At 44.3% G+C, this 26,314-nt stretch overlaps 1 protein-coding gene across 1 annotated transcript in view; it reads left to right on the forward strand.

Moving 5' to 3' along the window:
• The window catches only part of LOC112220351 (contactin 3b), a 91,683-nt gene extending 65,926 nt beyond the window's left edge, over window positions 1–25,757 (forward strand). Inside the window, exons 14-23 of the mRNA XM_024382195.2 lie at window positions 11,051–11,168; window positions 12,397–12,555; window positions 12,648–12,797; window positions 18,370–18,440; window positions 21,067–21,301; window positions 21,685–21,794; window positions 23,741–23,927; window positions 24,202–24,314; window positions 24,578–24,743; window positions 25,258–25,757. Coding sequence (XP_024237963.2) covers window positions 11,051–11,168; window positions 12,397–12,555; window positions 12,648–12,797; window positions 18,370–18,440; window positions 21,067–21,301; window positions 21,685–21,794; window positions 23,741–23,927; window positions 24,202–24,314; window positions 24,578–24,743; window positions 25,258–25,364 — 1,416 coding nt within the window. The 3' untranslated portion in view covers window positions 25,365–25,757. The remainder of the gene's footprint in view (window positions 1–11,050; window positions 11,169–12,396; window positions 12,556–12,647; window positions 12,798–18,369; window positions 18,441–21,066; window positions 21,302–21,684; window positions 21,795–23,740; window positions 23,928–24,201; window positions 24,315–24,577; window positions 24,744–25,257) is intronic.
• Window positions 25,758–26,314: the final 557 nt, after the last annotated feature.

Consider the following 26,314-nt stretch of genomic DNA (forward strand, 5'->3'; position numbering starts at 1 on the left):
CAAGCCAAGTTGTGGTCACTGCCCAGTGAGTTGATGAAATCTGGCGTGACTTGAGTGTGTCTAACCTGGCTAGCCCTCAGGTGAATCATCTCTGCACAAGCACACTCCATGTCCTAAAGGATGACATGCTGTGTATGTGTAACAGACCACTTCACCAAGTGAACATTGGCCCTGGATTTTTGGAATGTGAGTTCCAACTCCCCAGAGTGATGGTAGCCTTGATATGTGCCTAATAATTAACTGCAGATACAGTAGTCCAGGTAGAACCTCTTTTTTTCTCTCACCCGTCTACACACAATACTTCATAATGACAAAGTGAAAACATGTTTTTAGACATTTTTGCAAATGTATTGAAAATGAAATACAGAAATATCTAATTTTCATAAGTATTCACACCCCTGAGTCAATACTTTGTAGAAGCACCTTTGACTGTGAATACAGCTTTGAGTCGTCTTGTGTATGTCTGTATCAGCTTTACACATCTGGATTTGGGGATTTTGGATTTGGGGATTTTCTCCCATTCTTCCCTTCAGATTTTCTCAAGCTCTGTTAAGTTAGATGTCTTCAAGTCTTTCCACAGATTTTCAGTGAGATTCAAGTGTGGGCTTTGTATGGGCCACTCAAGGACTTTCACATTCTTGTTCTGAAGCCATGTAAGTCTTGCTTTGACTGTATGCTTGGGGTCATTGTACTGTTGGGAACTTATATTTTTGCACTCTGAAGCAGGTTCTCTTCAAGCATTTGCCTGTATTTGACTCCTTTCATTGTTCCCTCTATCCCTACCAGCCTCCCAGTCCCAGTCACTGAAAAGCATCCCCATAGCATGATGCTGCCACTGCCATGCTTCACGGTTGGGATGGTGTTAGACAGGTGATGAGCTGCATACAGGCCAAAGAGGAACATGTTTAGCTCATCAGACCACTGAATCATTTGCCTTATGCTCTCATAGTCTTTCATGTGCCTTTTTCTCAGGAGTGGTCTCTGTATGGCCACTCTCCAATAAAGCCCAGAGTGGTGAAGTGTTGTAGAGACTGTTGTCCTTCTGGCAGGTTCTCCTATTTCAGCCAAGGAACTCAGATTTTCTGTCAGTGGTCCTTCTTGCCGGTTGCTCAGTTTGGTCAGACGGCCAGCTCTAGGCAGAGTCTGGGTAGTTCCATATTTTTTCAATTTCCCAATGATGGAAACCACTATGTCTTGGAAACTTTCAACACTCTAGAAATGGTTTTATAACCTTCCAGAGATATGTGCCTCATCGCAATTATATCTCAGAGATATACGGACAGTTCCTTGGACTTCATGGTACAGTTTCGGCTCTGACTTCAACTGTTAACTACGGGACCTTGTGTAGATAGTTGTGTTTCTTTCTAAATTATGCCCAAACAATTGAATTGGCAACAGGTGGACTACAAACAAGTTTTTCATTTTTATTTCACCTTTATTTAGCCAGGTAGGCTAGTTGAGAACAAGTTCTCATTTGCAACTGCGACCTGGCCAAGATAAAGCGTAGCTATTTGACACATACAACAACACAGAGTTACACATGGAATAAACAAAACATACAGTTGTCACGCCCTGGTCTAAGTATTTTGTGTTTTTCTTCATGTATTGGGTCAGGCCAGGGTGTGGCATGGGGTTTTTGTATTGTGGTGTGTTTTGTCTTGGGGTTTTGGTGTGTATGTATTGGGATTGTAGCTAGTGGGGTTATCTAGCAAAGTCTATGGCTGTCTGGAGTGGTTCTCAATCAGAGGCAGGTGTTTATCGTTGTCTCTGATTGGGAACCATATTTAGGCAGCCATATTCTTTGAGTTTGTCGTGGGTGATTGTCCTTAGTGTCCTCTATGTTAGTTTGCACCAGTATAGGCTGTTTTGGTTTTCGTTACGTTCTTTGTTTTGTTGTGTTTGTGTTTATTCGTGTTGTACGTTGTTCATTAAACATGGATCGCAATCTACACACAGCAGTTTGGTCCGACTCTCCTTCACCACACCTAGAAAGCCGTAACAGAATCACCCACCACAAACGGACCAAGCAGCATGTCAACAGGCAGGAGCAACCCAAAGAGGAGATTCGCAATAAGGATTTCTGGACATGGGAGGAAATCCTAAACGGAGAAGGACCCTGGGCTCAGCCTGGAGAATATCGCCGCCCCAAAGAAGAACTGGAGGCAGCGAAAGCGAAGAGGCGCCGGTATGAGGAGGCAGCACGGCGACTCGGAAGGAAGCCTGAGAGTCAGCCCCAAAAATGTATTGGGGGGGGGGGCTCAGGGAGAGTGTGGCAGAGTCAGGAGTCAGACCTGAGCCAACTCTCCCTGTTTATCGTGAGGAGCCAAGGAGGAGACCAGAACCAGAGCCGGTGTTGGAGGTGAGCGAAACAGAGACTGTGAAGGAGTTAATGGGGAAATTGGAGGAGAGAGAAATGAGGGAGTTGCTGTGTTGGTGCTTTTTGCATGGAATTCGCCTGACGGAACGTGTCAGGGATTTGATGGCACTTGGGTTAGTGCTCCATACTCGTCCTGAGGTGTGTGTTAGTCGGCTGGTGAAGTTGGTGCCAGACTCACGCACCAGGCCTCCTGTGCACATCCCTAGCTTTGCACGTCCTGTGCCAGCACTGCTCTCAAGATCTCCAGTACGCCTTCACGGTCTAGCCCATTCTGTGCCACCTCCACACTCCAGCCCTCCGGTAGCAGCTCCCCGCACCAGGCTTCCTGTGCGTGTTCTCGGTTCAGTACCACCAGTACCAGCACCACGCATCAGGCCTACAGTGCGCCTCGCCTCTCCAGCGCTGCCGGAGCCTTTCTCCTCTCCTGCGCTGCCGGAGTCTCCCGTCTGTTCAGCGCTGCCGGAGCCTTTCTCCTCTACAGCGCTGCTGGAGTCTCCCGCCTGTTCAGCGCAGCCAGAGCCTTTCTCCTCTACAGCGCTGCTGGAGTCTCCCGCCTGTTCAGCGCAGCCAGAGCCTCTCTCCTCACCTGCGCTGCCGGAGTCTCCCACCTGTTCAGCGCAGCCAGAGCTGCCAGCCTGCATGGAGCAGCCAGAGCTGCCAGCCTGCATGGAGCAGCCAGAGCTGTCAGTCTGCATGGAGCAGCCAGAGCTGTCAGTCTGCAAGGAGCTGCCAGTCTGCAAGGAGCTGCCAGTCTGCACGGAGCTGCCAGTCTGCACAGAGCTGCCAGTCTGCAAGGAGCTGCCAGTCTGCAAGGAGCTGCCAGTCTGCAAGGAGCTGTCAGTCTGCACGGAGCTGCCAGTCTGCAAGGAGCTGTCAGTCTGCAAGGAGCTGCCAGTCTGTAAGGAGCTGCCAGTCTGCAAGGAGCTGCCAGTCTGCACGGAGCCGCCAGAGCTGCCAGTCTGTAAGAAGCCGCCAGAGCTGTTAGCCTACATGGAGCAGCCAGAGCCGCCAGTCAGCGTGGAGCAGCCAGAGCCGCCAGTCAGCATGGAGCAGCCAGATCTTTCAGTCTGCCGGGATCCGCCAGTCGGCCAGACTCTTCCAGATCTGCCAGTCAGCCAGACTCTTCCAGATCTGCCAGTCAGCCAGACTCTTCCAGATCTGCCAGTCAGCCAGACTCTTCCAGATCTGCCAGTCAGCCAGACTCTTCCAGATCTGCCAGTCAGCCAGACTCTTCCAGATCTGCCAGTCAGCCACTCTTCCAGATCTGCCAGTCAACCAGACTCTTCCAGATCTGCCAGTCAACCAGACTCTTCCAGATCTGCCAGTCAACCAGACTCTTCCAGATCTGCCAGTCAACCAGACTCTTCCAGATCTGCCAGTCAACCAGACTCTTCCAGATCCGCCAGTCAGCCGGGATCTGCCAGGATCTGCCAGTCGGCCAGGATCTGCCAGTCGGCCAGGATCTGCCAGTCGGCCAGGATCCGCCAGTCGGCCAGGATCTGCCAGTCAGCCAGGATCTGCCAGTCAGCCAGGATCTGCTGAAACCACCAGCCAGCCAGGATCTGGTAGATCTACCTACCTGCCTGAGCTTCCTCTCACTCCTGAGCTTTCTCTCACTCCCGAGCTTTCTCTCACTCCCGAGCTTTCTCTCACTCCCGACCTTTCTCTCACTCCCGAGCTTCCCCTCAGGCCCGAGCTGCCTCAGTCCCGAGCTGCCTCAGAATATGGCTGCCCATATTTAGGCAGCCATATTCTTTGAGTTTGTCGTGGGTGATTCTATACAACGTACAACACAAATAAACACAAACACTACAAAACAAAGAACGTAACGAAAACCAAAACAGCCTATACTGGTGCAAACTAACATAGGACACTAAGGACAATCACCCACGACAAACTCAAAGAATATGGCTGCCTAAATATGGTTCCCAATCAGAGACAACGATAAACACCTGCCTCTGATTGAGAACCACTCCAGACAGCCATAGACTTTGCTAGATAACCCCACTAGCTACAATCCCAATACATACACACCAAAACCCCAAGACAAAATACACCACAATACAAAAACCCCATGCCACACGCTGGCCTGACCCAATACATGAAGAAAAACACAAAATACTTAGACCAGGGCGTGACAACAGTCAATAATACAGTAGAAAAAAGAAAACAAAAGTCTACATACATATATATGCAAATGAGGTAAGATAAGGGAGTTAAGGCAGTAAAAAGGTCATGGTGGCGAAGCAATTACAATAGAGCAATTAAACACTGGAATGGTAGATGTGCAGAAGATGAATGTGCAAGTAGAGATACTGGTGTGCAAAAGAGCAAGATAAATAAATAAACACAGGTTGGGGATGAGGTAGATAGATGGGCTATGTACAGGTGCAGTGATCTGTAAGATGCACTGATAGCTGGTGCTTAAAGCTAGTGAGGGAGATGTGAGTCTCCAGCTTCAGTGATTTTTGCAGTTCATTCCAGTCAGAGAACTGCAGAGAACTGGAAGGAAAGGCGACCAAAGGAGGAATTGGCTTTGGGGGTGACCAGTGAGATATACCTGCTGGAACGCGTGCTACGAGAGGGTGCTGCTATGGTGACCAGTGAGCTGAGATAAGGCAGGGCTTTACCTAGCAGAGACTTGTAGATGACCTGTAGCCAGTGGGTTTGGCGACGAGTATGAAGCGAGGGCCAACCAACAAGAGCATACAGGTCGCAGTGGTGGGTAGTGTATGGGGCTTTGGTGACAAAACGGATGGCACTGTGATAGACTGCATCCAATTTGTTGAGTAGGGTGTTGGAGGCTATTCTATAGATGACATCGCCGAAGTCGCGGAACGGTAGGATGGTCAGTTTTACGAGGGTATGTTTGGCAGCATGAGTGAAGGATGCTTTGTTGCGAAATAGGAAGCCGATTCTAGATTTAATTTTGGATTGGAGATGCTTAATGTGAGTCTGGAAGGAGAGATTACAGTCTAGCCAGACACCTAGGTATTTGTAGTTGTCCACGTATTCTAAGTCAGAGCCGTCCAGAGTAGTGATGCTGGACAGGCGGGCAGGTGCGGGCAGTGATCGATTGAATAGCATGCATTTCATTTTACTTGCATTTAAGAGCAGTTGGAGGCCACGGAAGGAGAGTTGTATGGCATTGAAGCTCATCTGGAGGTTATTTAACACAGTGTCCAAAGAGAAGAGGCCAGAAGTATACAGAATGGTGTCGTCTGCGTAGAGGTGGTTCAGAGATGTCGCAAGAGCGACATCATTTATGTATACAGAGAAGAGAGTTGGCCTGAGAATTGAACCCTGTGGCACCCCCATAGAGACTGCCAGAGATCCGGACAACAGGCCCTCCGATTTGACACACTGAACTCTATCAGAGAAGTAGTTGGTAAACCAGGCGAGGCAATCATTTGACAAACGAAGGCTGTTGAGTCTGCCAATAAGAATGTGGTGATTGACAGAGTCGAAAGCCTTGGCCAGGTCGATTAATAGGGCTGCACAGTAATGTCTCTTATCGATGGCGGTTATGATGTCGCTTAGGAACTTGAGCGTGGCTGAGGTGCACCCATGACCAGCTCTGAAACCAGATTGCATAGCGGAGAAGGTACGGTGGGATTCGAAATGGTCGGTAATCTGTTTGTTAACTTGGCTTTCAAAGACCTTAGAAAGACATGGTAGGATGGCTATAGGTCTGTAACATTTCGGGTCTATAGTCTCTCCCTTTGAAGAGTAGGATGACCGCAGCAGCTTTCCAATCTTTGGGAATCTCAAACGATACAAAAGAGAGGTTGAACAGGCTAGTAATAGGGGTTGCAACAATTTCAGCAGATGATTTTAGAAAGAGAAGGTCCAGATTGTCTATCCCTACTGATTTGTAGGGGTCCAGATTTTTCAGCTCTTTTAGAACATCAGCTATCTGGATTTGGGTGAAGGAGAAATGGTGGGGGCTTTGGCGGGTTGCTGTGGAGGGTGCCGGGCAGTTGACCGGGGTAGGGGTAGCCAGGTGGAAAGCATGGCCAGCCGTAGAGAAATGATTATTGAAATTCTCAATTATAGTGGGTTTATCGGTGGTAAGTGTTTCCTAGCCTCAGAGCAGTGGGCAGCTGGGAGGAGGTGCTAATGCAGAATGCCATATGAAGTTTTTGTGCTGGTCAAGGGTAGACAGGTCTGGAGTGAACCAAGGACTATATCTATTCCTAGTTCTACATTTTTTGAACGGGGCATGCTTATTTAAGATAGTGAGGAAGGCACTTTTAAAGAATAACCAGGCATCCTCTACTGATGGGATGAGGTCAATGTCATTCCAGGATACCCCAGCCAGGTCGATTAGAAAGGCCTGCTCGTAGAAGTGTTTTAGGGAGCATTTGACAGTGAAGAGAGGTGGTCGTTTGGTCGCAGACCCATTATGGATGCAGGCAATGAGGCAGTGATCACTGAGATCTTGATTGAAAACAGCAGAGGTGTATTTGGAGGGGGAGTTAGTTGATATCTATGAGGGTGCCCGTGTTTACGGATTTGGGGTTGTACCTGGTAGGTTCATTAATAATTTGTGTGAGATTGAGGGCATCAAGCTTAGATTGTAGGATGGCTGGGGTGTAACCTCTTGATGCTACCCATCCCGGATCCGGGATCGTGACTACGGCTCAAGCTCATTAGCATAACGCAAAATGCGAAAAAATATTCTTAGAAATATTTAACCTCCACACCTACACAAGTCCAATAGCTCAAATGAAAGATAAACACCTTGTTCATCTACCCAGCAAGTCAGATTTCTAAAATGTTTTACGGCGAAAACATAGCACACATTTATATTAGACCACCACCGAAACAAAAGGCAAGCGGCGGCCATTTTGTCCCAGAAAATATAAAATTTAAAAGTAGGATTAAAAAATAAATAATTCACTAACCTTTTGAAAATCTTCATCAGATGACAGTAATATTACATGTTACACAGTACATTTTTTTTTTCTCAATAATATGCCATTAATATCCATAAATCTCTGTTTACAATGACGACATTTCAAAAAATGCTACTCAAAATGTCCGGAGAAATTATGATAGCTCCGACAGATAACATCAGATAACAAGCAATAAACATGACTAAATATACATGTTCTACATATAGTTACAAAGATACACTTCTTCTTAATACAACCGCTGTGTTACATTTATTTTTAACGTTACAGATTTCGTTCACTAGTCTATGCTATGAGTCGGCGCTCAGATATTAGCAGTGTCTCCTCTACGTTTGGAGTCCACAGAAACCCAAAATAACCACATAAATATTCCCTTACCTTTGATGTTCTTCGATCAGAAGACGTAGAAGGAGTCATACTTACCCAATACATCGTTTGGTTTCAAGTTGTGCGTCTTTGTATTAGCATATGCTAACAGCTTCAGCTGAAATGCACCCAAAATAACTTCTGCTCCTTCTGGTCCCGCACTCTTGCGCATCAAATCTTCAAAATTACATATTATATGTCGACTAAACTGGTCAAACTAAGTGCAGAATCGAGCAAAATGATGTTTTTATCATGTAAAACAATGATCATCGCGAACAAACGAACAGGCTTCAACTGGTGTCTATTGGAAAAGAACGTTCCCCAAATCGGCCGCGCAATAGAGTGCATGTATGTGAGAGTGAACCGGGCATTTTCGCCCGCCAAAGGATGAGGGAGCACGAAATTCAAACAATGAACGTGCCAATTGAAAGCAGACATCGCGCTGAACAAATACATACTGTTCCCAGATCGGTAGCTGCCTGGGAAGGGTGGGGGCGATGACGTCAAAGTTGACCCAACTTTTCTCTTGACAAGAGAGAGTTTGGGAGAAAGGCTGCCCTGAGAGTTCTGCTTTACATACAGACATAATTTAAACGGTTTTAGAAACTTTAGAGTGTTTTCTATTCAATAATTATTATTATATGCATATATTAGCAATTTTGGAAAAAAATATTTTCAGTTTACTATGGGCACGCACTTCCTCCAACGGGGGCAGTATTGAGCCATAAGCTCAAGAGGTTTAAACAAGTCCCAGTTTAGGTCACCTAGTAGCACAAGCTCAGAAGATAGATGGCGTGCAATCAGTTCACATATGGTGTCAAGGGCACAGCTGGGGGCAGAGGGTGGTCTATAGCAAGCGGCAACAGTGAGAGACTTGTTTCTGGAAAGGTGAATTTTTAGAAGTAGAAACTCAAATTGTTTGGGTACAGACCTGCATAGTAAGACAGAACTCTGCAGGCTATCTTTGCAGTAGATTGCAACACCGCCCCCTTTGGGAGTTCTATCATGGTGGAAAATGTTAGTTAGGAATGGAGATTTCATGGTTTTTGGTGGTTTTCCTAAGCCAGGATTCAGACATGGCTAAGACGTCCGGGTTGGCAGAGTGTGCTAAAGCAGTGAGTAAAACAAGCTTCTAATGTTAACATGCATGAAACCAAGGCTTTTACGGTTACAGAAGTCAACAAATGAGAGCACCTGGGGAGTGGGAGTGGAGCAAGGCACTGCAGGTCCTGGATTAACTTCTACATCACCAGAAGAACAGAGGAGAAGTAGGATAAGGGTACGGCAAAAGGCTATACGAACTGGCCGCCTAGCCGGTTCAGAACAGAGAGTAAAAGAAGCAGGTTTCTGGGAACGATAGCATAGATTCAAGGCATAGTGTACAGACAAAGGTAAGGTAGGATGTGAGTACATTGGAGGTAAACATAGGCATTGATGAGAGCGATATTGTCCCTAGAGACATTTAAACCAGGTGATGTCATCGAATATGTAGGAGGTGGATCAACATGGTTGGTTAAGGCATATTGAGCAGGGCTAGAGGCTCTACAGTGAAATAAGACAGCAATCACTAACCAGGACAGTAATGGACGAAGCATATTGATATTAGAGAGAGGCATGCATAGCCAAGTGAACATATGGATCCAGTGAGTGGTTGGGCTGGGGACGTAGCGATGGAGGTAAGTCTGTTTTTGCCTCTTCGTGCGGTGACGTCGATAGACCAGTCGTGGATTAGTAGGGTTCCAAGTAGCTCTAGGTAGCTAGCAGGCCGCGGCCAGCAGAATGAGCCTTCAGCGGACGTTGTGCCTGATGGGCCTGTTGGAATCCTCGGGCAGATTATGATATTCCAGTCGTAGAGGATCGGCGGGGTTCCGTGCCCCGAACCAGCAGTAGAAGGGGTCCGGATATTGTAGCCCAGGTGTGGGCTTCAGTGGTAGCCTAGGAGCCCTAGCCCGTCTAGCTTCAAGCTAACCTTTGCTTGCTCTGGGATGGAGACGCTGGCCAGGAGTAGTCACCCGGGATTGCGGTTAGCTAGTTGTGAAAATCCAGATGAAAATGTTCAGAGTTTGCTGTAGGAATCCGGGGATATGGTGAAAAAAAATAGGTCCGTTATGCTCTGGTTTGAGTCACGTTGTACGAAACTGGCGAGAGCTTTCCCAGCTAAAGGTTAGCTGATGACCACTAGCAATGGTTTCCTGACTGATAGCTGGTAGGTAGTTAGCTGGCTAGCTTCAGTTGAGGGATTCCTGATCTGAAGTAAGTAGAAATACTTTAGAAAAAAAATAGATCCACGCCGCATTGGGTGAGGCAGGTTGCAGGATAGCATTTAGAAGTTGTTGTTTTTTTAAGATATGCGAATAAAAATATATATACAAGGGACACGACAGGACAAAGACAAAGACGTCTGACTGCTACGCCATCTTGGATGTTTTGTTGTTGTAGTGACATCTCAAGGATATTGGATGTACCTGAGCTGAATTTGAAGTGTCATAGTAAAGGGGTGTGAATGCTTATGTAAATGACATATTTTTTCAATAAATTAGCTATCATTTCTAAAAACATGTTTTCACTTTGTCATTATGGGGTATTATGTGCAGATGGATAAAAATATATATATTTAATACATTTTTTATTCAGTCTGTAACAGCAAAATGTGGAAAAAGTCAAGAGTTAGGAATACATTCTGAAGACACTGTAAATATGATCCATATCACTCACTTTAAAATATGAATACTATTACTTGTATCGCTCTTCCACATTAATTTATGTAACTATACTAAACCTCCATGACAGACCGGAAAATGTACAGAAGCTGTTTCATCACTTCTTGCTCATCTTTGGGTTTTTCAACAGTTTATCAGTTTTAGGATCTCAAAGAGCACACAGTTTTATATAGAACAATATTAGCTCCTAGTCTGTGAGACATAGGACATAGACATTCCTATCTAATCTGGTTTATGTAATTATGGAATAATTAGGATCATCTTGCCAATTAGCTGAAATGTGTTTGTTTGTTTTGTGGGTCCTTTGCGAGGCTGAGTAGGGGAACATGCAGTGCCTGAAGGGTAGCCGACAGGATTGTTTGATTAGAACACAGCTGACATTCTTGTTGGTTCCTGTGTGTCACAAGACTCAGTGGCCTGAGGACCACATGCAGCTCTGTGCACAGAGCTTCCTCAATGTTAAAGCTACAGTCACACTTAGAAAGAAAAATAAGGTAGGGGCGCCACCCCCTATTGTTCTGATGTAATACATCTATTTATTAGTCAACCTACAGTAGGATCACACATGCAATTGCTCAGAGAGAATGATGAAACAGTTCAGTGTATTTCCTTTAGATTTCTTGATCTTACACCAGATATTCTTGTTATTGTGTTTTTGTTATCCCTTGTAGAGCATTTCAGGAGATCTGATGATTCGTAACATCCAGCTGAATCACGGGGGGAAATATGTCTGTGTTATCGACACCGACGTAGAGAGCTTGTCCGCTTCGGCCATCTTGGTTGTGAAAGGTAAGAGAACCGACTGTAAAGGTTGTAAGGGTTCCTTTATGGAATTCATGTTCAGTTAACTCTGACTATGAGATTCACATTTGTACAGTGACTAATTTCTCCGAAGTGATGACATTTTAAGTTCTTTAGAAAAGTCTGAATGTTGAAATACAATATAGTGTCGGCTGTGAATACTTGACCTTAGAGCCAGCAATGAAAAATCTTGTAAGAACTTGGACAGAATTCAAATTGATTCATGCAATAAATTGGAGCTGAAATTGGAATCTAGAAGGCATACTTAATTTTATAGGCCTATATGAAGAATTATGGTTAATTAAACTTGCTGTCAAGCTACCTTTATGACAAATATGATGCTGTATTCATATTTTGGTGAGAACTGTGCAGACAAATGTACATGTATATAATATCTATAAATATCTTACATATTTCTTTTTACATTTCATGACATGGCATGTTGTATTTGTGTAATGAAAACAACATTTTTATGACATATTTTTGAAATAATGGAAAGAAAATATTTGACATCTCTGAATTTGAAAAAGGCACACATTTTGTGAACGCAGCTTCCACAGTGGTAGTTGATATGTGTTTGGAGTAGTGTATCATCTCTCATTATTGTAGCTTATCTGTAGTGATTTACATTGGTATGCACACCCATAACACCCTGTAATAGCCGTCCCAGGTGTTTTGGAAAGCCATTGTTTATTACAGAGAACTTTAATTGGCTCATTTACATACCGACAAAATTCCATAGAAACATCTGAATAATGGAACAGTGGAGCAAACAACAACATCATGGCATGCAACCATCTTTGGAGTAGATATCCATGAACACTGTCTGTCATTCTTTGCCTCTTAGTGTTGCGGTCTCTCTCACTCAATCCCTCTCTCGCTCTCTATCGCTCTTTCTCTATCACTTCCTCTCACTGTCCATCTTTCTAACACACGCATATGTTTCCCAAATTGTCCCCTCCCATGTTCCTGTCTGGCGTTAGTGATCCCATGCTCTTAATCACTTCTCAGCCTCACATATCCCATGTCTGCATTAAATGTCCCTGTGAACCCGGATAAAGGACACAGAGCTTAATAAGAGGGAGTGTGATGCCTTTACAGCTGGTCCAATGCCAAGAGGATGATGAGTTGGTAATGGGGGCGTGGTGTTTATGGTGGTGGTGGGAGTGGTGGTGCGGTGTGGAGGCTCACTTTGCTAATTGTCTGATTGAGTCAGGTCCCCCCGGGCCCCCGGACACAGTAGCAGTGGAGGAGATCACAGATAGCACGGCCCAGCTCTCTTGGAGCCCCGGCAGGGACAACGGCAGCCCTATCACCGGCTACATCGTCCAGGCCCGGACCCCCTTCACTGTGGGCTGGCAGGCTGTGGACACAGGTAGTTTATACATCTACCATACAGTACATAACAAAGCACACCATAACTACGTTTATCCAGCATGATAATAATGGTCTACTTTCCACTTCCAGTTCCTGAGGTGATCAATGGCAACACACTGACAGCCACTGTGGTGGGCCTGAATGCCTGGGTGGAGTATGAGTTCAGGGTGGTGGCCCGCAACAGTGTGGGCATGGGAGAGCCCAGTCCAGCCTCAGCCAAGACCAGGACAGAGGATACCAGTGAGTGTTTCTCCTCTAGTCTTTCTAAAATACATATGCAGACACACACACTAACAGACACATACACACACTAACACACATACACACACACACTAACACACACTAACATACACTAACACACACAAACACATAAATACTGTAGATACAGTATACACAGACCCCTAACATCTTACATGAAAGGCTGCTTGAACCAGATGTCTTGGACCATTTAGTTTGGGCTGGAATCAGGATGCACATGCGCGGTCTGCAGTGGTATGCACGAAACAGTTGTCAAGTAAAATGGCATTTTCTGAATATTAAACTGAACAGCTAAATCTAAAAAAAGTGTTTTATTCTTTGTGACATTTGGCATTTGAGTTGGACAATGTAGTCCAAAACATGTCGGGTCGATAATATCAAGGGAGAAGTTTCTTGGGTGTAAAATAAAATAAATATTGTGAATGCATTTTACAATTTTTCCCAATTGTTAACACACATTTGCTGATACTACATCTCAGGTACTCATGGAAGCAGTTGCGGACCTGAGCTGCCAGATGGAAACGCACGTTGTCCCAAACTAGAACATACATTTGCCGCTCAGGATCACCTGGCCCTCTTTGCTCTAGCTGAAAAAGATTGTCATGTAAGGTGTTCAGGAAATTAAGGAGATAGGCAGTGTTCTGTGGAGGACCCCATTGTGGCTCATAGCTAAGGCAAGAGGAGATGGCCGCCTCGCTTCGCGTTCCTGCATAGTTTCCTCGCGTTCCTAGGAAACTATGCAGTTTTTTGTTTTTTTACGTGTTATTTCTTACATTAGTACCCCAGGTCATCTTAGGTTTCATTACATACAGTCGAGAAGAACTACTGAACATAAGAGCAGCGTCAACTCACCATCAGTACGACCAAGAATATGACTTTCGTGAAGCAGATCCTGTGTTCTGCCTTTCACCCAGGACAACATCAGAGATTGTAACGTTCTTTGCTTCACGGAAACATGGCTCACTAGAGAGACGCTATCGGAATCGGTGCAGCCAGCTGGTTTCTCCACGCATCGCGCAGACAGAAACAAACATCTTTCTGGTAAGAAGAGGGGCGGGGGCGTATGCTTCATGGTTAACGTGACGTGGTGTGATCATAACAACATACAGGTACTCAAGTCCTTCTGTTCACCTGATTTAGAATTCCTCACAATCAAATGTCGACCGCACTATCTACCAAGGGAATTCTCTTCGATTATAATCACAGCCGTATATATTCCCCCCCAAGCAGACACATCTGAACAAACTCTTTTGAACAAACTCTCTGAACAAACTTTTTTTGACTCTTTGCAAACTGGAATCCATTTATCCGGAGGCTGCATTCATTGTAGCTGGGAATTTTAACAAGGCTAATCTGAAAACAAGACTCCCTAAATTTTATCAGCATATCGATTGCGCAACCAGGGGTGGAAAAACCTTGGATCACTGCTATTCTAACTTCCGCGACGCATATAAGGCCCTGCCCCGCCCTCCTTTCGGAAAAGCTGACCACGACTCCATTTTGTTGATCCCTGCCTACAGACAGAAACTAAAACAAGAAGCTCCCGCGCTGAGGTCTGTTCAACGCTGGTCCGACCAATCTGATTCCACACTCCAAGACTGCTTCCATCACGTGGACTGGGATATGTTTCGTATTGCGTCAGACAACAACATTGACGAATATGCTGATTCGGTGAGCGAGTTCATTAGAACGTGCGTTGAAGATGTTGTTCCCATAGCAACGATTAAAACATTCCCAAACCAGAAACCGTGGATTGATGGCAGCATTCGCGTGAAACTGAAAGCCCGAACCACTGCTTTTAATCAGGGCAAGGTGACCGGAAACATGACCAAATACAAACAGTGTAACTATTCCCTCCGCAAGGCAATCAAATAAGCTAAGCGTCAGTATAGAGACAAAGTAGAATCTCAATTCAACGGCTCAGACACAAGAGGTATGTGGCAGGGTCTACAGTCAATCACGGATTACAAAAAGAAAACCAGCCCAGTCACGGACCAGGATGTCTTGCTCCCAGGCAGACTAAATAAATGTTTTGCCCGCTTTGAGGACAATACAGTGCCACTGACACGGCCCGCAACTTAAACATGCGGACTCTCCTTCACTGCGGCCGACGTGATGAAAACATTTAAACATGTCAACCCTCGCAAGGCTGCAGGCCCAGACGGCATCCCCAGCCGCGCCCTCAGAGCATGCACATACCGGCTGGCTGGTGTGTTTACGGACATATTCAATCAATCCCTATCCCAGTCTGTTGTTCCCACATGCTTCAAGAGGGCCACCATTGTTCCTGTTCCCAAGAAAGCTAAGGTAACTGAGCTAAACGACTACCGCCCCGTAGCACTCACTTCCGTCATCATGAAGTGCTTTGAGAGACTAATCAAGGACCATATCACCTCCACCCTACCTGACACCCTAGACCCACTCCAATTTGCTTACCGCCCAAATAGGTCCACAGACGATGCAATCTCAACCACACTGCACACTGCCCTAACCCATCTGGACAAGAGGAATACCTATGTGAGAATGCTGTTCATCGACTACAGCTCGGCATTTAACACCATAGTGCCCTCCAAGCTCGTCATCAAGCTCGGGACCCTGGGTCTCGACCCCACCCTGTGCAACTGGGTACTGGACTTCCTGACGGGCCGCCCCAGGTGGTGAGGGTAGGCAACAACATTTCCACCCCGCTGATCCTCAACACTGGGGCCCCACAAGGGTGCGTTCTGAGCCCTCTCCTGTACTCCCTGTTCACCCACGACTGCGTGGCCACGCACGCCTCCAACTCAATCATCAAGTTTGCGGACGACACAACAGTGGTAGGCTTGATTACCAACAACGACGAGACGGCCTACAGGGAGGAGGTGAGGGCCCTTGGAGTGTGGTGTCAGGAAAATAACCTCACACTCAACGTCAACAAAACTAAGGAGATGATTGTGGACTTCAGGAAACAGCAGAGGGAACACCCCCTATCCACATTGATGGAACAGTAGTGGAGAGGGTAGTACGTTTTAAGTTCCTCGGCGTACACATCACAGACAAACTGAATTGGTCCACCCACACAGACAGCATCGTGAAGAAGGCGCAGCAGCGCCTCTTCAACCTCAGGAGGCTGAAGAAATTTGGCTTGTCACCAAAAGCACTCACAAACTTCTACAGATGCACAATCGAGAGCATCCTGTAGGGCTGTATCACCGCCTGGTACGGCAACTGCTCCGCCCACAACCGTAAGGCTCTCCAGAGGGTAGTGAGGTCTGCACAACGCATCACCGGGGAAAACTACCTGCCCTCCAGGACACCTACACCACCCGATGTCACAGGAAGGCCATAAAGATCATCAAGGACAACAACCACCCGAGCCACTGCCTGTTCACCCCGCTATCATCCAGAAGGCGAGGTCAGTACAGGTGCATCAAAGCTGGGACCGAGAGACTGAAAAACAGCTTCTATCTCAAGGCCACCAGACTGTTAAACAGCCACCACTAACATTGAGTGGCTGCTGCCAACACACTGACTCAACTCCAGCCACTTTAATAATGGGAATTGTTGGGAAATGATGTAAAATATATCACTAGCCACTTTAAACAATGCTACCTAATATAATGTTTACATACCCTACATTATTCATCTCATATGTATATGTATATACTGTACTCTATATCATCTCCTGCATCTTTATGTAATACATGTATCACTAGCCACTTTAACTATGCCACTTTGTTTACATACTCATCTCATATGTATATACTGCACTCAATACCATCTACTGTATCTTGCCTATGCCGCTCTGTACCATCACTCACTCATATATCTTTATGTACATATTCTTTATCCCCTTACACTTGTGTCTATAAGGTAGTAGTTTTGGAATTGTTAGCTAGATTACTTGTTGGTTATTACTGCATTGTCGGAACTAGAAGCACAAGCATTTCGCTACACTCGCATTAACATCTGCTAACCATGTGTATGTGACAAATAACATTTTATTTGATTTGATTTTAGCTGAACATATGGCAACATTTTCCCCGCGCTGGCCAGGTACAGTACCTCAATGATGCGCGTAGACCATGGATGTTCCTTTCTCTCCTCCTCTTCTTTGCTAAATTTAATCAAATCAAATCAAATGTATTTATTTAGCCCTTCGTACATCAGCTGATATCTCAAAGTGCTGTACAGAAACCCAGCCTAAAACCCCAAACAGCAAGCAATGCAGGTGTAATCCAGCCTCATCTATGAATATGAGTTCAGGGGGCAGGGGACTTGCATCCAACTCCATTGTTCTCTGATATGACAGTAAATACTGTAATTGCTGTATAGTAAAGTTCACTGTCAACATCAGTGAGTCTCTAATGTTTCAAGAGTGTAATACTACTACATTACTTACTTGCACATATTCGTACCATTTATCCTTTACTCTTTGGGAATTCCTTTCGAATGGGTTTCTGTTGATTTGCTTTATACGGAGATGGTGTTTCTGAAGGATGCGGGCTATGGTTGATAAGTTCACTGTTGTTGTGGAAGATGGTAGGGTTTTCAATCATCTGTTGCTAGATTTCCTGCAGTCTTATGGCATCATTTTTAACTACCATTTGCACAATGGCAGCCTCCTATTTGTCTGTAAATAGTCGTCTTTCAGTTCTACAAAAACAAAATAGCATGCAGTACAGTAAACACTACAGTAGTACAGTACACAATATAAACATGTTACAAAGTAGTATAGCTCTCAATTTCATACATACATTAATACGCCAAACATGTACTTTGTTTCCCCTTACAGTATGTATTGGAATGTACAGTCTTCACTGGGCTTTATGTGGTACTACTGTCAAATAGTAAAAGTCGTAGATAGGTCCAATGTCTGCAGTACATAACTATTCTCATTTTGGAATGTCCGGATGATTGATGCTATGGTGAAGTGGCTCAGATTGGGCTGCACTCTCTGCCCAGCCTCTCTCAAGGTCAGCCTCTCCACATGGTCCACCATAGCTGCCCGAATTTCATCAGAGATTACTCTCCTTGTTCTTGGTCTTCCTCCACCTCTACCACCACCTCCACCTCTACCTCTACTTTTCTCTGCCAAGTTTGCTTCCATTGTTCTCCAAACACATGAGTACTCACCTGTGGCCTTTTTATCCATGCCAGAGGTCTGATTGCAAAGTGACAGATTTCGCAATTAGTGTTTGAAAATAGAAAGAGATCAATTGGTAATTGAGCTTAGCTTGTTGAACATTGTTGCATTTCAGTTGCACACAAGACATTTTAGTTGTGAATGTTATGTCAAAGGTAGAGAATTGTGTGTTGTGTTTTGTCAAATGTTATGGAAATGCAATCTGAGTGTAAAGCAAAACATGTGCCAATAGTATTGCAGATCTGGTGTCTGGTTCAACTAAATTAGTTACAGGTTTGGGTCATTGTGCCTCATGGGCCAGTTTTAGTGTGTAAACAATTGGGAAAATCTGTAAAGCTGTGTCATGAGACTAGACGTATGGCATATAGTCCTGTATTTCAGCTATGTTAAAAGCCTTAAAATTACTCTCTTCTGGGCTTTGCCTTACAGTGCCTGATACAGCTCCCACTGATGTTGGAGGCGGAGGAGGCACAAAATCTGAATTAGTGATAACTTGGGAGGTAAGTTATCTGTCAGGTTTTACTGTTCTCTCCATAGCTGGATAATGGTTTTACTGTTCTCTCCATAGCCAGGTAATGGTTTTACTGTTCTCTCCACAGCCAGGTAATGCTTTTACTGTTCTCTCCATAGCCAGGTAATGCTTTTACTGTTCTCTCCATAGCCAGGTAATGCTTTTACTGTTCTCTCCATAGCCAGGTAATGCTTTTACTGTTCTCTCCATAGCCAGGTAATGCTTTTACTGTTCTCTCCATAGCCAGGTAATGCTTTTACTGTTCTCTCCATAGCCAGGTAATGCTTTTACTGTTCTCTCCATAGCCAGGTAATGCTTTTACTGTTCTCTCCATAGCCAGGTTTTTTACTGTTCTCTCCATAGCCAGGTAATGCTTTTACTGTTCTCTCCATAGCCAGGTAATGCTTTTACTGTTCTCTCCATAGCCAGGTAATGCTTTTACTGTTCTCTCCATAGCCAGGTAATGCTTTTACTGTTCTCTCCATAGCCAGGTAATGGTTTTACCGTTCTCTCCATAGCCAGGTAATGGTTTTACCGTTCTCTCCATAGCCAGGTAATGGTTTTACTGTTCTCTCCATAGCCAGGTAATGGTTTTACTGTTCTCTCCACAGCCAAGTAATAGTTTTGCTTAATTGTGCAGAATTGAATGGAGCAATATTATGATCGGCCAGCCCTCTCTTCTGTGCTGGACATGGAGTGCCATTTCTCCCTTCCAATGTGATTCAACTGAGGGACAGCGATTGTTTCTTTGAAGCCCACTTCATCCACAATTATGTGCTAATGCAGGGAGAGAAAAAATGAAACATCAGTGATTTCGGATCATCAACAACATTCAACAGCCGGCCAATGGTCAGGGGGCCTGAACATCATTACAAATCATTTGTGGACTACAAATTGAGAGCAAGAAGCCCAAACAGATATAATATTTGGGATATAAAACACTGGGGCCCCACAAGGGTGCGTTCTGAGCCCTCTCCTGTACTCCCTGTTCACCCACGACTGCGTGGCCATGCACGCCTCCAACTCAATCATCAAGTTTGCGGACGACACAACAGTGGTAGGCTTGATTACCAACAACGACGAGACGGCCTACAGGGAGGAGGTGAGGGCCCTCGGAGTGTGGTGTCAGGAAAATAACCTCACACTCAACGTCAACAAAACTAAGGAGATGATTGTGGACTTCAGGAAACAGCAGAGGGAACACCCCCATCCACATCGATGGAACAGTAGTGGAGAGGGTAGCAAGTTTTAAGTTCCTCGGCATACACATCACAGACAAACTGAATTGGTCCACTCACACAGACAGCATCGTGAGGAAGGCGCAGCAGCGCCTCTTCAACCTCAGGAGGCTGAAGAAATTCAAACCAAAAGCACTCACAAACTTCTACAGATGCACAATCGAGAGCATCCTGGCGGGCTGTATCACCGCCTGGTATGGCAACTGCACCGCCCTCAACCGTAAGGCTCTCCAGAGGGTAGTGAGGTCTGCACAACGCATCACCGGGGGCAAACTACCTGCCCTCCAGGACACCTACACCACCCGATGCTACAGGAAGGCCATAAAGATCATCAAGGACATCAACCACCCGAGCCACTGCCTGTTCACCCCGCTGCCATCCAGAAGGCGAGGTCAGTACAGGTGCATCAAAGCTAGGACCGAGAGACTGAAAAACAGCTTCTATCTCAAGGCCATCAGACTGTTAAACAGCCACCACTAACATTGAGTGGCTACTGCCAACACACTGTCAATGACACTGACTCTACTCCAGCCACTTTAATCATGGGAATCGATGGGAAATTATGTAAATATATCACTAGCCACTTTAAACAATGCTACCTTATATAATGTTACTTACCCTACATTGTTCATCTCATATGCATACGTTGATACTGTACTCTATATCATCGACTGCATCCTTATGTAATACATGTATCACTAGCCACTTTAACTATGCCACTTGGTTTACATACTTATCTCATATGTATATACTGTACTCGATATCATCTACTGTATCTTGCCTATGCTGCTCTGTACCATCACTCATTCATATATCCTTATGTACATATTCTTTATCCCCTTACACTGTGTATGACAGTAGTTTTTTTTGGAATTGTTAGTTAGATTACTTGCTCGTTATTACTGCATTGTCGGAACTAGAAGCACAAGCATTTCGCTACACTCGCATTAACATCTGCTAACCATGTGTATGTGACAAATAAAATTTGATTTGATTTGATTTGATTTGATTTGATATTTGACTAAAACATAATAATTTCAAACCTTGCTTAGATTTGTATATGGTCACATATATCTCTCTATTATGCGTGGGAGTACTTTGGAACAGATTTCCTAAATTAAAATCACTTGGAGCTGATTTGCTAGTGTTTTTAGTCTTTTTTATAAATAAAATACATGTAATAATTTTTTGCTCAGAAAACTAGGGGGCCAAATAAAATCACAGCCATTTGGGGAACCATTGTTTAAACACTACATCTAATCATTGCAACCAAGGTTGAAGACATCTTTGGCAGGTGCTTGATGACAAACGCAGGGGTGTCAGTGTATTTGTCTGTATGCGTTTTAATATCACTATAGTTTTGTGTTTCGCTCCCAGCCCGTGCCTGAGGAACTGCAGAATGGAGAGGGCTTCGGTTACATCATCGCCTTCCGGCCGCTGGGTGCCATCACCTGGACACGAGTGGTCATCTCCATGCCCGGGGTGGCCCGATACATCTTCCGCAATGACACCATCCCGCCTTTCTCGCCGTTCGATGTGAAGGTTGGGGCGTACAACAACCGTGGGGAAGGCCCCTTCAGTTCCATAGCCACAGTGTTCTCAGCAGAGGAAGGTAAAGGAAACCGCTGCCAGTGGAAGTCACGCTGAAACCGCGTCTAATCTTTTCATTCTGGAGGCACAACCTTCCATAGTAAAGATGAAATACGTTGGTTCAGACACATTCCCCCTCAAGCTGGGAGTGTCAACTTGATATTAGTTATTGCAGGGGTAGATTACAGGAAATCCTAGCAGACACTTACTACACTGGGCTGTCAGTGAGGCACTGTGTTATTTGAATTTGCCATGCAAGTCAGATCCCAATAACAACCAAGCGGAGGCAAAAGCTCTATCCAGTGAATCTACAGGTCTATTCTCTGCTTTCCTCTCCTTCCTACTAGTTTGTTTGATGGTGTTGAATGAGTCTGTGGGGTGCTCACCAGCTCTCTATTTCTGCAGTCCCCAGTGAGGCTCCTAAGAGGGTTTGGGGCAGGAGTGTATCTGCAGCTACAGTTGAAGTGATTTGGGAAGCCCTCCCCGTCACCCCTGAAAGAGTGCTGGGTTATGAGGTAGGATTCACTCAAATTCCTCAATAAAACAACACATGCACATTGCCATTTCTAGTGTTTATATGTAAAGCAGTAGCTTAATTTATTCTATTTGAACACACAGTTCTTGAAATATCACCTGGGGTGCTGTGTACTGTAACATCTCACGTTATAAGATATCTTGAGGAGTTCTGTAACCTTGACAACATTTTGTTAATATGTTGATTCCTATACATTCTGTATTTGTCCCAGCACTGCTTAGAGTAGCTGTGTCTAACGACCACCACCATTTAGCTGCAGCAGCTTTTAAAGCCGGTTGAGAAAAGCTCTCATCCATCCATTTAAGTACGCAAGAAGAGCTGTTCCTTTTCTCCCAGTGCTCTTTCAATCCTGCTCACCTCTGCCCCCTGGAACAAAACCCTTTGGTTGCCATGGCACTGGCTTTATTGTGTTGATACAATAGTGCTATCAGGTCAGCAAACAGGATTGGAGAGAGAGGGGCTTTTAAGGGGGTAAGCTGTTAGTATGCATCTTGAGCCTTAGAGGTTGGGTACAGTGGAGGTCATAGCATTCTGAAAGAGATGACACCTTTCACAGACAGATGCATTAGTATTATTTGTGTTAGTAGCCAAACTGGCAGGATAGGTCTAAACTGATAATATGCCCATCATCTAATTTAAAAATATATATATATATATATATATATATATTTTATTTAACCTTTATTTAACCAGGTAAGCTAGTTGAGAACAAGTTCTCATTTACAACTGTGACCTGACCAAGATAAAGCAGAGCAGTGCAACAGAAACAACAACACAGAGTTACACATGGAATAAACAAGCGTACAGTCAATAACACAATAGAAAAAAAAGAAAGTCTATATACAGTGTGTGTAAATGGCATGAGGAGGTAAGGCAATAAATAGGACATAGTAGCAAAGTAATTACAATTTAGCAGATTAACACTGGAGTGATAGATGATCAGATGATGGTTTGTAAGTAGTGATACTGGTGTGCAAAAGAGCAGCAAAGTAAATAAAAACAATATGGGGATGAGGTAGGTAGATTTGGTGGGCTATTTACAGATGGACTATGTACAGCTGCAGCAATCTGTTAGCTGCTCAGATAGCTGATGTTTAAAGTTAGGGAAATGTAATTTTTGCAATTCATTCCAGTCACTGGCAGCAGAGAGTATGGATCTAGATCTACAGTATGGATCTAGTTTTTTACTCCAGTATGGTATATTGTTAAGTTTTTTGAATGAAAAATTTGTATCTGATAGGTTAATTTAGTTGCATGGCCAATAACAGGAATATAGATGTGCCTATCCCAAGAGCAGACTTCACATTTTCTCTCTAATTATTTACTTTACTCTTGTCACTTAATACCCGAAACATAAATATTGAAAACGACCCTAAGCTAGCATTGGATTATTTAATTTGCTTCATCAAATATCTCTTCACCTGCACCGTTAATTGAAAGCTAATACCCCCAAGGAAAGTAATGAATTGCTCTGTCTAGTGTTAAAGAGAATACGATATTCCTCCATGCTGTAGCTAGATGTGTCCATTTCTAAGTACAGAAACTGTACTTTTATCATTGAAAATACAGATTTGTAAGGGGAATACATTTTATTGAACCAAAAACAGTGGATCTTAAACACATTATTGTGACAAGAATATCCCTATACTGTGTTAAACAAGCCCTTTGTCATTTTACTTATTGAGATTACTCTTGGGTGCCTTTGTAGAATGACCATGGGCTAGAGATTATTTGTATCAAAAAATTGAAGACCCATATATCATTGATTGGGAAGCCAGTCCTCCACTGCACACCAAATGGCATTACAGATTGAATGATGAGGCTGTTCTAATAATGTGAGTTTTTAAAAAAGTCCCTTTGGCTAGAATTAAATTGCTTGTGTCTGATATCTCAACCTCTTGTTGTTTTCTTTCCATTGGTTAACAGGTGGTGTACTGGGAAGATGACACCAAGCCTGACACAGTAGGCAAAGTCAGAACCTCTGGAAACTACTCAGCGGTTAATGTGACTGGACTGAGCGCTAACACACAGTATTATCTAGCTGTGTGCGCCTTTAACACTGCAGGGACAGGGCCACAGTCTACACACATCAACGCCACCACCAAGAAGCCAGGTGAGTGAATCTCATTTCCATATACGTTTTAGTCATTTAGCAGTTGCTCTTATCCAGAACGACTTACAATTAGTGCATTTATCTTGAAGATAGCTAGGTGAGAATCTACAATTATCACAGTCGTAGTAAGTACATTTTCCTTCAGCTGTTTGGAGGATTGTACTGTATATACATTTTTACTTAAACATTTAGGGGGAACAGAAACTCATTATTTTGTAAAACTATACAAGTATTATATGAACATCTCTCTTTCATCAACACTTCTCTCTCTTAGCACCAGGCCAGCCTCCTTTGAATGTAGAGTGGACCATGATTGGCTCTCTGCTCACTCTACACTGGGGTCCTGTGATAGCCATGGAGACAGAGGCAGAGGTCATCGGATATCTTGTATGTCTCATGTCACTGTGGCTCTATTCTTTTGTCAAGCACAACACGACCATCTCAAACCCACTCTTTCCATCATTTTGGTAAGGTTTTCCACAGGGACAAAACATCCATAGCTCCAACCAGCAAACCTCACTGTACTGTCACCAAGCATTAGGAGCCATTTTATCATCCAATCAGCAAATCAAGTTTAAATTCCTTCACTCCTCACTGCTCATTTCAGGCGATCTTTCATTTTTGATTGTGTTTTGCATTGCCGTTTCTAGGTGCTGTTGAGAAGACACCGGTACAATGATGTAAACAGCATCATAACAAACAAAACCAGGATGGAGCTGACGCTGTCTCCCAACGACAACTACCTGATCCAGATCAAGGCCCTGAGTGAGGGTGGTGAAGGTGTAGGCAGCGAACCCATCCACATCCACAAATTAAGTACGTTTGCCATTTCCTGTCTCTCCACTCTCCTCTCCCTGTGTTCCTTGATGAAGCTTTAATGATGATTAAGTCAGCCAAACATAACATTTATTTTGGGCTCTTGCATCCCTTTTCAACCATGTGTAATAGACTTCTTTCGGGTGCAAGAAATGCGACCTTTTTAGAAATGCATGTGTGGTGCAATCCATCTTTGCCATTGGGTTATTATTCCTTGTTGACTTCCCAGCTCTGCGGCATATAAAATAGTACAATGCCCCCCCCCCTCCCCCAAAGAGATCGGCTCTCTGATGTGATATAAGCCTCTGTGTACTTGGTCTATCCTGTTGAAAGCCATTAAAAATAGAGATATGGAAAGCACTATGTAATTCACAGTTACCCCATTTACAACGACTTGTCATCAAATTTAGCAGATAGAGACAGAAACTGCCCCGACTTGTTTTTTTTTGCTCTTTTTGAAAAGTGGAATTTCAGTTCTTGAAGAGCTTCTCTGACTGCAGGTTTGTGGTTTCAGGCATGAGCGCACGAGGTTCGGGAGCATCTAGTCTCAATCCGCTATCGCTGTCTCATCTCTCCGCATTCCTCATCAGCGCTTTCCTCCTCCTCAACTCCTCCTGGTGATGTCTGGACACAGTCACAGCCCTCCTACCGGCCATCCTCACTCCCTCTCCTCTAGCATCCTGCTCCTGCTTTCAGATAGGCATGGATGCAACCCTCTGTGGCAGTGCTGAACAGAACAGGAATTTTGAAGGGGCCATGCATTGAGGATATAAATTATGTTCTGTAGAAAACATGAATTTGTGTGCATGATATTTAACAGTTTCCTCTCATATCATAAGTGCTGTCATGCTGTAAAACTATTTTGGAAATCTTTTTTTTCCAATGGAATATACTTCTATTTGGGAGTACTGATGTCTACATTATATATGTACAGTTGAAGTCGGAAGTTTAGCCAAATATAGTTTTTCACAATTCCTGACATTTAATCAGAGTAAATATTCCCTGTCTTAAGTCAGTTAGGATCACCACTTTATTTTAAGAATGTGAAATGTCAGAATAATAGTAGAGAGAATTCTTTATTTCAGCTTTTATTTATTTCATCACATTCCCAGTAGGTCAGAAGTTTACATACACTCAATTAGTATTTGGTAGCATTGCCTTTAAAATTTTTAACTTGGGTCAAACGTTTTGGGTAGCCTTCCACAAGCTTCCCACATTAATTTGGGTGAATTTTGGCCCATTCCTCCTGACAGAGCTGGTGTAACTGAGTCAGGTTTGTAGGCCTCCTTGCTCGAACACACATTTTCAGTTCTGCCCACACATTTTCTATAGGATTGAGGTCAGGGCTTTGTGATGGCCACTACAGTACCTTGACTTTGTTGTCCTTAAGCAATTTTGCCACAACTTTGGAAGTATGCTTGGGGTCATTGTCTATTTGGAAGACCCATTTGCGACCAAGCTTCAACTTGAGATGTCTGATGTCTTGAGATGTTGCTTCAATATATCCACATAATTATCGTTCCTCATGATGTCATCGGTTTTGTGAAGTGCACCAGTCCCTCTTGCAGCAA

Source organism: Oncorhynchus tshawytscha, linkage group LG02 (genome assembly GCF_018296145.1).
Source record: "Oncorhynchus tshawytscha isolate Ot180627B linkage group LG02, Otsh_v2.0, whole genome shotgun sequence".
In the NCBI taxonomy this organism is placed as follows: Eukaryota; Metazoa; Chordata; class Actinopteri; order Salmoniformes; family Salmonidae; genus Oncorhynchus; species Oncorhynchus tshawytscha.